This window comes from Piliocolobus tephrosceles, chromosome 6, assembly GCF_002776525.5.
Source record: "Piliocolobus tephrosceles isolate RC106 chromosome 6, ASM277652v3, whole genome shotgun sequence".
In the NCBI taxonomy this organism is placed as follows: domain Eukaryota; kingdom Metazoa; phylum Chordata; class Mammalia; order Primates; family Cercopithecidae; genus Piliocolobus; species Piliocolobus tephrosceles.
The window spans coordinates 32,129,346-32,140,168 of NC_045439.1; the positions used below are offsets into that span (position 1 = coordinate 32,129,346).

At 52.7% G+C, this 10,823-nt stretch overlaps 1 protein-coding gene across 1 annotated transcript in view; it reads left to right on the plus strand.

Annotated features, from left to right (window-relative positions):
• SYNDIG1L (synapse differentiation inducing 1 like) overlaps positions 1-9,809 on the plus strand; it is a 22,587-nt gene extending 12,778 nt beyond the window's left edge. Inside the window, exons 2-4 of the mRNA XM_023183915.3 lie at positions 5,850-6,324; positions 7,727-7,867; positions 8,023-9,809. Of these exons, the coding sequence (XP_023039683.1) occupies positions 5,908-6,324; positions 7,727-7,867; positions 8,023-8,181 (717 nt within the window). The 5' untranslated portion in view covers positions 5,850-5,907 and the 3' untranslated portion in view covers positions 8,182-9,809. The remainder of the gene's footprint in view (positions 1-5,849; positions 6,325-7,726; positions 7,868-8,022) is intronic.
• Positions 9,810-10,823: the final 1,014 nt, after the last annotated feature.

Genomic DNA, 10,823 nt, shown 5'->3' on the forward strand with positions numbered 1-10,823 from the left:
TTTTTTTTTTGCATTTTTAGTAGAGACGGGGTTTCACCATGTTAGCCAGGATGGTCTCGATCTCCTGACCTTGTGATCCGCCCATCTCGGCCTCCCAAAGTGCTGGGATTACAGGCTTGAGCCACCGCACCCGGCCTGGTTATACATTTTTTTACTCTTTTTTCAGTGACTATCAGAGCAGTGGTTCTTAAAGTGTGGTCCCTCGACCAGCAGCATCAACATTACCTGGGAACTTGTTAAAAATGCAAATTCCCAGGCTCCACCCCGGAATCATAAACCGTAAAGGTAAAATCCGGCAATCCAGGTTTAACAGATCCTCCCTGTGATGTTGATGCATGCTGAAGTTTGAGAACCCCTGCTCTTAGACAACTGTCGCTTCTGCCAGGCAGTTGGGCTGTGTGCAGATCGCCTTCATCCAACAAGGGGTGGAGCTGATTCAAAGCCTGGTTTCAGTGCTGTGAGGGCTGGTTTGTTTCTGGGTTGCTCCTACTTCCAGCATGTAGCCCTAAAGAGGTCCCAGTTGAAAACCAGGGTGTTTACTGAGGGCCCTCCTCCTTAACAGGCCCTGACCTCCAATTTTTCACCCCCAGCCCTGAGGCTTCTGGAAGAGCAGCCTCTAAGCTGCCCCTTAGGAATCAGGAAAGACCTGAAAGGAAAACGCAGTGCCGAGTGTCAGGCTCGCCTCAGTGTTTCTCTTTCCTCTGGGATCTTGGCATTCTGACCCTCCAGTTCTTGATCCCTTGGTGATTCCCTGAAGCCTTCAGATTTCCCTCCCACCACACACCACTTTTCTAGCTGTTGTTGGAGGTTTGGCGTGACATGACTTAGTCTGCCCGGCTGAAAAAGGAAGCCCTCTATCCTGTTGTTATTCTCCCACTAGGAATCTAGAGTCAAAGTGAGCGTTTAGAACAGTTCCCGGCACGTAGTCAAAAACTCAGCAAGTGTAAGTTATTCTTCTTCTCCCAATAAAATCCTAGAGTCATATTGAGCTGAGGTGTTAAAAATCAACTCCTCCTAAATCTCTCATACATTTGACAGATAAGCAAACCAATGTCACACTGTATGATTGGACTCCAGTGCAATTGGACTCAGCAGGAGGCTGTAATTGAACTCCAGCGGATTCCTGAACGGTTTCCTGCCCCTGGTCTAGAAGGTGGCAGTGTGCTCTCCATCCCTAAATCAGGGAGTGGGGAACCTCGGGCCCAGCTAAGTTCTCAGCTCAGAAAAAGACAACCTGGGTGCTGTGGCCTCAGAGCCACCTTCTCTCCCTCTCCCATTGTGGGACGCAGACCCACAGCCCCAGCTGCACGATTTGGAGCAATCTTAGCTTCAGAATTCCAGATCCTCTCATATCTTTCCTCTGAAGCAGAGTACACACACGCATAGCGTACACACACACACACATGCGCTCATGCATACACACACACACACGTGCGTGGGCATACCCACCCACAGGTCCTCAGGTCACCACACAGGGTCTGGAAGGCACACACTGTCCAGGGAAGACAAAACCACAACGGTAGTGATGATAATTGTTCTGCTCTGAATGCTGGTCCCTTACTCCAGTGAACAGGGACAGGCAGACCCAAGGAATGGGCTGAAATACCAGGCCAAGCCTAGAGCAGGAAGGCTGTGTCTGGGGACCTGCCACCCTCTCCTTCTGGTCAGGACTCTGTGATGGGTCTCCAGGATCAGGTCCGCGAACTCCCCATGTGGCCCTAGTAGGATATGGGGTGAGTATGAGCTGTATAGAGAACCATGACCCTTGGCTGGACTGTGAGCAGATGCAGCTGCTGCTAACTCAGATTGCTTCATGGAAGCAGAGGTGTGTGTGGGTGTGAGTGTGTGTGTGTGTGTGTGTGTGTGTGTGTGTGTGTGGGCAGGCTTTAATGCTGTGCTCAGCCGCCAAACCTAGAAAGAACCCCTCAGCCTAAGGAGGTTTTAAACTGATTTTAGATAATTTGGCTCAGAAGAAATCTATGCACTTAATTTTTTTCTGGTTTAAAAGTAGTACATGTTCATTGTAAAAAATAATAATAATAATAATAAATATGGAAAACGGAAAAACCAGAGTGTAAAATAGAAAATGAAAAGCACCTGTGCTCCCACCCTGGAGATAATCACTCCTGACATTTTGGTGGAGTTGAGATTACATGCACTTACCATTTTCTTTTCTTCTTTCTCACTGAATCTGCAATGAGTATTTTCTCACGTCATTACTCTCTGTAAACCTGTTTGAAGGCCTCGTACCACCGTATTGTGCACAGTAATTTATTTAACTTGTTCCCAATTGCTAGACGTTTAGGTGGCTTCCAGTTTTTCATATTGTGTAAAGCCAGGACCATATGCCTTTGCGCTGAGAAGCCCTGCTTAAAGGTACCATCAGAGTGCAAGGGAGGAGGAAAGCCGGGAAAGGCTAAGTGTGGCTGGGATTGCAGAGGCTCAGCTGGATGTACTTTGACCAAGAAAGTCTGACAGGAGCAGTGATGGGGGAATAGGGGGATGAACTATGATTCAGCTGCCCCTGCCTGCTTTGAACAAGCAATCTTCAAATTCCCCTATGGTCTTCAGGTATCTTTCCATCCCTCCTGGAGAAGTCAGACAGAAGGGCAGTCCTCCTGGTGAGGCAGAGTGTAGGGCAGGGTGAGTCAGATGCAATAATCTGCTCTGTGGGCCCTGGGGCTGCCCACTCCCACCCCAAGGCCCCTGCATACCTCAGCCCCCATGGATGGTGACAGCACAGCGTACCTGACTCGAGGCTGCAGGTTGAAGGCACATACATTATGGCCAGCTGGGGGAGAGGCTGAGGACCTTAGGGGGCCATGTCCTCCATTCCCAGAGGGTGGGCAAGATGGACAGGGGTGGAGGGCAGGGCTGCAACTGGGGCAGTACAGGGGCAGTCAGGAAGCTGGAGATGAATCCATGGCTCTGTTGCCCATCTGGAAAACTGATGCCTTGCTTTCCTTTGCCTTCCTCAACCTGATCAAGGGGCTATGGTAGGGAAGGGGATGACTGTGCCCCTCACTAGGCTCTGCATGTGTTCACTTACCACCGACCCTCAAAAGGGGGTAGAGGACAAGAAGACTTCACTTCTGTGGGGCTCCTTAGGGGCACAGGATCATGGAATGTTAGTGCTACAGTTGATTGACATCAGTGGCCATTTCATGCAATCACTCATTGGGGAAACTGAGGGGCCACATCAAAAAGCTAATAAGGGGTAAACCAGACATGGAATCCCAGCGTACCTGACTCCCAACTCCATATGGCTTACGGCGCTCACATGCCCTCAACCCCACACCTGTGGTCACATCTACTGGGAGAAGGGAGACCATGGCAGGGGCTCCAAAGCTGCCCTTGGAGGGCAGAAGAGACCAGTCCTGCTGGAAATCTGCCCAGAGGAGCCCAGCCACAAGCCCAGCCCAGCAAGTCCTCTGCTTTGGGCACTCCGTGCTCCCCACCTGCTGGAAGATGCCCTCCACATCACTATAATCCAAGGGGTTCCCTGTATTTTTGACCCCCAGAGAGGAAAGAGGAGGCCCTGCATTTGTGAGCACTGAAGAGCTATGATGCAAGCCTGCATGACCTGCCCAAACCTGCGTGCCCCATCTCTGCCTGTGGAGAGGCATCTGCCACAGCTGCGTGACACCCTATATGGAACTCACCTCTTGTTAATGTACCAGCAGGGCCCTGAGGCCCATGGCAGCCCAGCGTCTCCAGATCATCTATGCCCTCCCTGGCGGAGGAGCTGGTGCTTGGGCCACATCCCCTTCTCTGAGTCCCCCCATGATTGTTTGTTAGATGTTCTTGGAGCCCAGCTTAGAGGCAGCCACTCTTGGGTTCACAGCTGAGAGCCATGGGCAGTGTCTTCTTGCCCCTTTCCCCTCATGCAGCCAACAACCCCCACCCCACTTCCTAAGAAGTCAGCCAGAGGATCCTGACGCCTCATGGACACACCCTCAGAGTCTTCGTCCAGGTCTGCCTGACCCACTCCTCCCTTGCTCTGTCCCAATACCTGGGCATTGTTCCTGGAGCCACGCTCTGTCTTCGGGTTTCTCGGGACCCAGCTTCCTAGCATCCAGGCATTTCTCTTGGGGCAGAAGCAGAAACTGCTCTTTTCCAGGATTTGGCTGTGGATTCTCATGGGGGCTGGGACTGGAGAGGAGACTAGGTAATCGCAGCCCTGGGAGCAGCAGGGTCTCCCTGCACTTTGCCCTTCACCCTCAGCAGAGACCTGCTGGAAGGCCAGACATGGCCCCAGGTGGGTGACACCAAGGTCTGAAGCCCAGAAGTCAGGGCGGCAGCAACCCCATCTCTCAAAATCTACCACACATTCTCATCCCAGCCATCTCTTTGGCTCCACAAAACAACTTTGTGGGGATGTATGGATGGTAATCTCTATTACCATCTACACCTTACAGATAAGAAAACAGAGGGCACGAAGATCTGCCCAAGGCCTCAAAGCCAGGACTGAATTCCCGATCTTCAGATTAGAAATCCAGGGCAAGACACAGCCCCATCACCCTCCAGCTTTGCGATGGGCCAAGGAGGGGGACAGCAGGAGGTCCCCGGAACCCCTAGACTGCCCCTTCCCTCTCTCCATACCCCACTTGCACTTGCCACACCCCAGTGTGTGTGTGGGGGGGTGGGGGTTGTGGCTTCCCAGGTGCTCAGTAGGTGCTCAGAGCAGCTGAAGGAGGAAGGGAAGCCCTGGATGTCTCCATACTTCCAGCTGGGATATGCAGGTCCAGACCTCAGCACCTAGGAGGCCCCACCTTAGATCCTGCAGGAACTTCTGAAAGTCTCAATTTGCCTTAGGGAGGAAGTTACTAAGGTGTATCCCTCTAAGACCATTGCTAGGGGCAAGCATCCTCACTCAGTAAGAGCTGACAGCTGTGAGCACACACCATGTGCCAAGCTCTGGGCTCAGCGCACTCCCATTCGACCCTAGAATGAATTCTCTCTCAACCCCAAATCCCACCTGCCACCGAGTCCTGTCAGTATCTCCCAGGATCAGTTCCCTTTCCTCCATCTATACCACCACTGAACCCCAGTTATCTTCGCTTGCCTGCAGCCATAGCAAAGGCCCCCTAATGGGATCAGTCAGTCCAGACCTCTCCAGTCCACTCCCTACACACAGCCATGGGGAAGGCTTCAGGACCCAGATCCCACCCTAGCACCTACTCTTAGACTCCAGCAGGGCTGCACAGTCTGGCTCCCACACCCCATCTCACACCTCCATCTGTGCCCTGCACCACACCTGCCTTCTCCTGTATCCAGCCACGGGGCCTTTCCACACATTCTTCCTTCTGCACGAAATGTGTTCCCCATCCTCTTCACCTCGTTGACCCACACACATCTTCCTTCAGATCTCAGCTTTATGGCTTTCCCCGGGTCTCTGTGTCAGCTCCTCCACTGTGTGTGCTTACATGCACATGCTGTACTTCTTCGGGACAGAGATGTGATTTTACACTTGTCTTCTCCATCAGATTGGAAGTTTTGTGAAGACAAAGCATGCATCTGCTCCCTCTCCCTACTTCTCATCTTTCTCATCGTGGTACCCCAAGCATCCAGTACAGTGCCTGGCATATAGGTGATGCTCAATAAATATGTGTTGAATGGACAAATGACCAAGCCAACTCTGTGGGGCAAGCACTACTGCCAGCCCCAATCCACAGACAAAGAAACGGAGGCCCTGAGAAGTGAAGGAGCCAGTTCCAGGTCCCGCATCTTGCAAAGGGCAAAGGCAGGGTTTGAGCCAAGTCAGACTGCAGAACCCATGATCTTCACCACTTTGGGTCCTGCCTCCAGTACCCTGGCCTCAGTGCTTGTCTGTCTTGCTCTTCTGACAGGCTCTGAGGACTGCTCGGCTGGCCCAGACTCCCTTCCCCAGCAGCTGCCCCCAGAACTATGGAAAGTCTGAGTGAACTACAGAACCCGCTGCTGCCCAGGAGCCCCTCCCACCTCCATGGCCCCTATCCCTACCCTGAGGCCCCACCCAGCTGGTCCTACCAGGAAAAGCTCTACTCCTACCTCCTAGGCGGCGCTGGGCCTGCTGGAGCTCACCAGCTCCTGGACCCAGGATCCCTGCAGCTGGCCGTAGAGGCCTGGTACCTGCCCAGCTCCCTCCTGGGGAGAGACAAGGTCAAGGAGCCCAGGGCAGGCAGCTGTGAGACCAGCTTCACAGAGGACAGGGAGCCCCAGGAGGGGCCCCCAGAGCAGCCCACAGGACCTGGCCAAGCTGCAGAGAATGTCACCATCCAGACTGTGTCCTACGGGGTACAAGAGGAGCTGCGGGACCAGGACGACGACCAGGAGGAAGAAGAGGTGAGTGCATAAGGTTTAAATGGAGATTCCAACCTGAGGAACACAAGGAGACCCCGACTCCACAAAAAAATTAAAAATTAGCCTGGCGTGGTGGCATGTGCCTGTGGTCCCAGCTACTCAGGAGGCTGAAGAGGGAGGATTGCTTGAGCCCAGGAGGTTGAGGCTGCAGTGAGCTGTGATTGCGCCACTGCACTCCAGCTTGGGTGATAGAGCAAGACCCGGACTCAAAAAAAAGTAAATAAATAAATAAGTAAATAAATAAAATACAAGTTCCCAGAGCCCCATCACCAGGTATTGAGATCTAATAGGCCTGGATTTGGACCCAGGAATCTCTATACTACCAAAGAAAAGGGACTTGGGACACAGGTACAGCCCATGCTTTGAGAAACATGAGCTTTGAGGTACCTATTTCATTGTTCAGTAGCACTTGTTCTTGTTTTCTTAATTATATAAATAATTTAAACTCAGCGCACTCAAAGATAACATTTTGGTAGGTGATTGTGTAAGTAAGTCTCTTATTCACATTTTCCCCCAGCCCACTCCCCAGAAGAAATCTTGCTGTACATAGTTTTATAATCTGATTGTATTTCTCTAAGCAACATATTTGAGTATTGCTCCACGTAATTTAATGTATTCCTGAGAGGTGATTGTTAATGGTTATATGGTCTTCCATTGCAAGTTCTTCCATCATTTATTAACACAGTCTCCTGGTCACTGGTCATTGAGATTGTTTCTTTTTTTTTTTTTTTTTTTTTTTTTTTTTTTTTTTTTTTTTTTTTTTTGTTTTTTTTTTTTTTTTTTTTTTTTTTTTTTTTTTTTTTTTTTTTTTTTGAGACAGAGTCTCGCTCTGTTACTCAGTCTGGATTGCAATGGCACGATCTCGGCTCACTGCAACCTCCGCCTCCCAGGTTCAGATGATTCTCCTGCCTCAGCCTCCCAAGTAGCTGGGATTATAGGCACCTGCCACCACACCCAGCTATTTTTGTATTTTTAGTAGAGAGGGTGTTTCATCATGTTGGCCAGGCTGGCCTCAAACTCCTGACCTCAGGTGATCCACCCACCTCAGCCTCCCAAAGTGCTATGATTAGAGGTGTGAGCCGCTGTGACCAGCCCATTGAGAGTGTTTCTCTTCTTTTACAATTGCTATCCTATGATGAACAACCCTCATGTAGGTATTTGCCTTCTTTCCTCGTGATAAATTCCTAAAAGTGGAATCATTGTGCCATTGTTAAGGCTTTGGTAGAAAGTGCCAAGGCCAGCCTACACCCCCACCTGCGGCAGAAGAGACTGCCTGTTGCTCCATGTCACTGGCCACTGGGCATTGCCTTTTTAAAAACCTCTTGCCAGCCTGCTGGGGCTGGGCTGATCCTGGGCCTGGTCACTAAACCCCACTGTTTTGCAGAGCGATGCCACTTCAACAGAGAGTGAAAGTGAAGACAACTTCCTCACGCTGCCTCCCAGGGACCACCTGGGCCTTACTCTCTTCTCCATGCTCTGCTGCTTCTGGCCACTGGGCATTGCTGCCTTCTACTTCTCCCAGGGGGTAAGAGCACCTGGGGCCCAGGGGCTCTTCCCTGGCCCATCCCTCTACTTGAGGGCTTGGCATTGCGTCTACAGGATGGGGTCAGGGCCTGGCAGGCTGGGCTGTTTTGCTGGGTGTGGGGACACTCCTGTTCATCAGCATGTCTCTCTCCCTAGACCAGCAAGGCCATCTCCAAAGGGGACTTCCGCCTGGCCAGCACCACCTCCCGCCGGGCCCTCTTCCTAGCCACACTCGCCATCGCTGTGGGGGCCGGTCTCTACGTGGCCGTGGTGGTGGCTCTGGCAGCTTACATGTCCCAGAACGGCCATGGCTAGTAGCCACTAGGGCCTGCATCCTGACTCCCCTGCCCACCTGAGGAAGCAGTGGGGCTTGGGGTTGCAGACGCTATGGAAAGGCCCAGCCCCTGAAGATGATTCCGGGAGAGTGGCTTGCAGAGGGGGAGACCCCCATTCCGCAGCCTGCAGAGCTCAGCCTTCACTTCTGCTTGCCCGCTGCTCCCAGCCCCAGAGCAGGGCCCAGGGCCCCACTCTCTAACCCAGGCTACAGACAGGAAGCAGAAGGCCAGGCTGCCCACCAGGCCATCCCAGCGGGGCCTAGCTCAGTCCATTCTGCCCATTCCCTAGAAGATCTCCTGCCCTACAGCCAGCCCACCACCTACCCTGCCAACCTCCCCACAGAGAAAGAACAGGAGGTTACAGGGAGGAAAGGGGATGCCCAGGGCACAAGGGGACCTGTCCCAATCCTTTCAGCCCACAGGGATCTTCACCTGGGGACAGCCTGAGCTTCCCCCAGCTCCACTCTCTGGCCCCATCATGCCCAGACCTCAGCAGGCCAAGAAGGAAATATGTGGCGACAAGGAGGCCTCTTGCTGTCTCTGATTCTACGGGGTGCTTATCTCCCCATGGGCTTGTGAGGCACTGTAGATTCTAGATAGGGAAGAGGAACCTCGGTATGTAAACTCTGAACCAAGAGCAGGTTCTTGGAGCTTCTTTATGTGGGTGCAAAAGGCAGTTGCAATGACAAAGAGTCCTGAAATATTGCTGAACTACATGAGTCTTCCTACTCTCCCCCCACTCCCCGCCCCCATCATTGTTTTCTGGGCTTTGCCTGGGGGTCCATGAACTAGTGCCATCACAAGTAGACTAGACCCAGAGAGTGCCCTCAGCTCACCAGCCACTGAGTGCAGGGCCCTAGGTCCAGCCCTGCAGAAAATGCAACAAAGAGAGACCCTAGGGAGTAGTATAGATGAGGGAAGGGACTCAGGGAAGGAATGGCCTGCTGAGTAGTTAGCAGTGCTTAGGAAGGCTTCCTGGAGGAGGTGTCCCTTGAGCAAGGCCTAGGATGAATAGAATTCATCTAAGGGATTTGGTCACATAACTCTTTGTGTTTGTAGGCTGGGGTGTGGCAGGAGCCTTCCACTGGAAGCTTCCAGGCGGTTTGGATTCTGCCTGGAACATCCGGGCTGGAGCCAAACTACAGCCATTCCTAAGGGTTCCACCAACTCAAGGAGGAACGTCAGGCCTGTCTCTCAAAGACCAATGATGTTTTCCCATCTCTGAATGCTAGGGGGTCAGTGGTGGGTACCTGGTTACCCTTGGGGCATCTTCACTGATACCTCTGCTCAGGGCCGCTCTCAACACTCTCAGCCACTAGGGCACATCCAGAATTTTAGAGACATTCAGGTAGGCAAGGGGGGAGCACCAATGTGAGCAGGCCTGTCTGGACTCAAGCTACAGGCCCCTGCTGTGCATGATGTGGAACCTGGTCATTCCCATGCCCCATATAGAACCTAGGGCTGTGGCTCCCCCACTGAGCATCCCTTGTCCCACTGTCCTCCCCTGACTTGGGCACTGCCCAGCCCTCCACTCCTGCATCACAGCAGTTTTAAGATCCCATTATTGTACTGATTTATCCTTGTAATAAACGTTTCTGTAACACCTGGTGCCCTCCAGGTCTCTTGCTGTGCTACTTGCCCCACCTTTGCCTGAATCCCATTCTTCTCTAAGACTGACCTATTGCTATGTCTGCTGCTCTGACCCCTGGCAGCCTCCAGAGAGGACAAGCCCATGTATGGGCCTTAGGAGGAGCTGTGGCCAGAATGTCTGCACCATCTCAGGACTTCTCTGCTTGGAGTAGTCTGGCTGTAGGGTGATGGCCTGCATTTGGCTTGCTCTAGGCAAGCCAAAGCAAGATTCATGCCTGAAATAAAAGCCCTTCTAGGCTCAAGAGCCTTGGAGGACAGGGAGGAAGGGATGTGAGCCAGGGTGACTGAGGCTCCACGGAGCTGCCTAGGGCTACCAAGGAGTCCAAGGAGTCCATGCCCCTGCCTTCTGCTCTTGGGTTCACCATCTCTTCCATCCCGGGAGCTGCTCCTGGGCACTGTGGAGATGAAGGCACCTCTGCCTGCTTCAGGCCCCAGCTCAGCACCAAACCTCCAATATCCTCTCACACCTGAGCCCCCAGGAGCCTGCCTGGGCCAGCACAGGGACTGGCCTGGCCTCTAGGTCACCTGGTTGGAGGGCCCTGCGGAGGCAGGTTATGCACATCCCATATCCATGTGTGCACCTACTTGTAAGACACAGCTATGCTTGTATGCACACACACGTGCTGCATGGATTGCAAACCCCAGAAACAGAGATTAGCCTGTGGGATGGATATGAGGGGCTGCTGTTGGGATAACATTTATAGAAGTGTGGAGAAGGAGGCAGATCTGGGCAGAGGGAGAGGTCAGGCTGCAATGCAGTCCTGAATGACAGGCTGGGCCAACCCACAGGGGAGCCAGAGTTGACCCAAATTGGGGTGAAGAGCCAGGTCTTTCTACTTCCTCTTGACCAGTCATTAGATGTGGGCCACCCAGAAAGAGGGTGTGACCTCAGGCAAGGCAATGGTCTTCAGCTGTGACAACCCGAAAAGATTTGCCCCGATGACTGTTTGCTGCCAGGACCTGCAGCAGCTG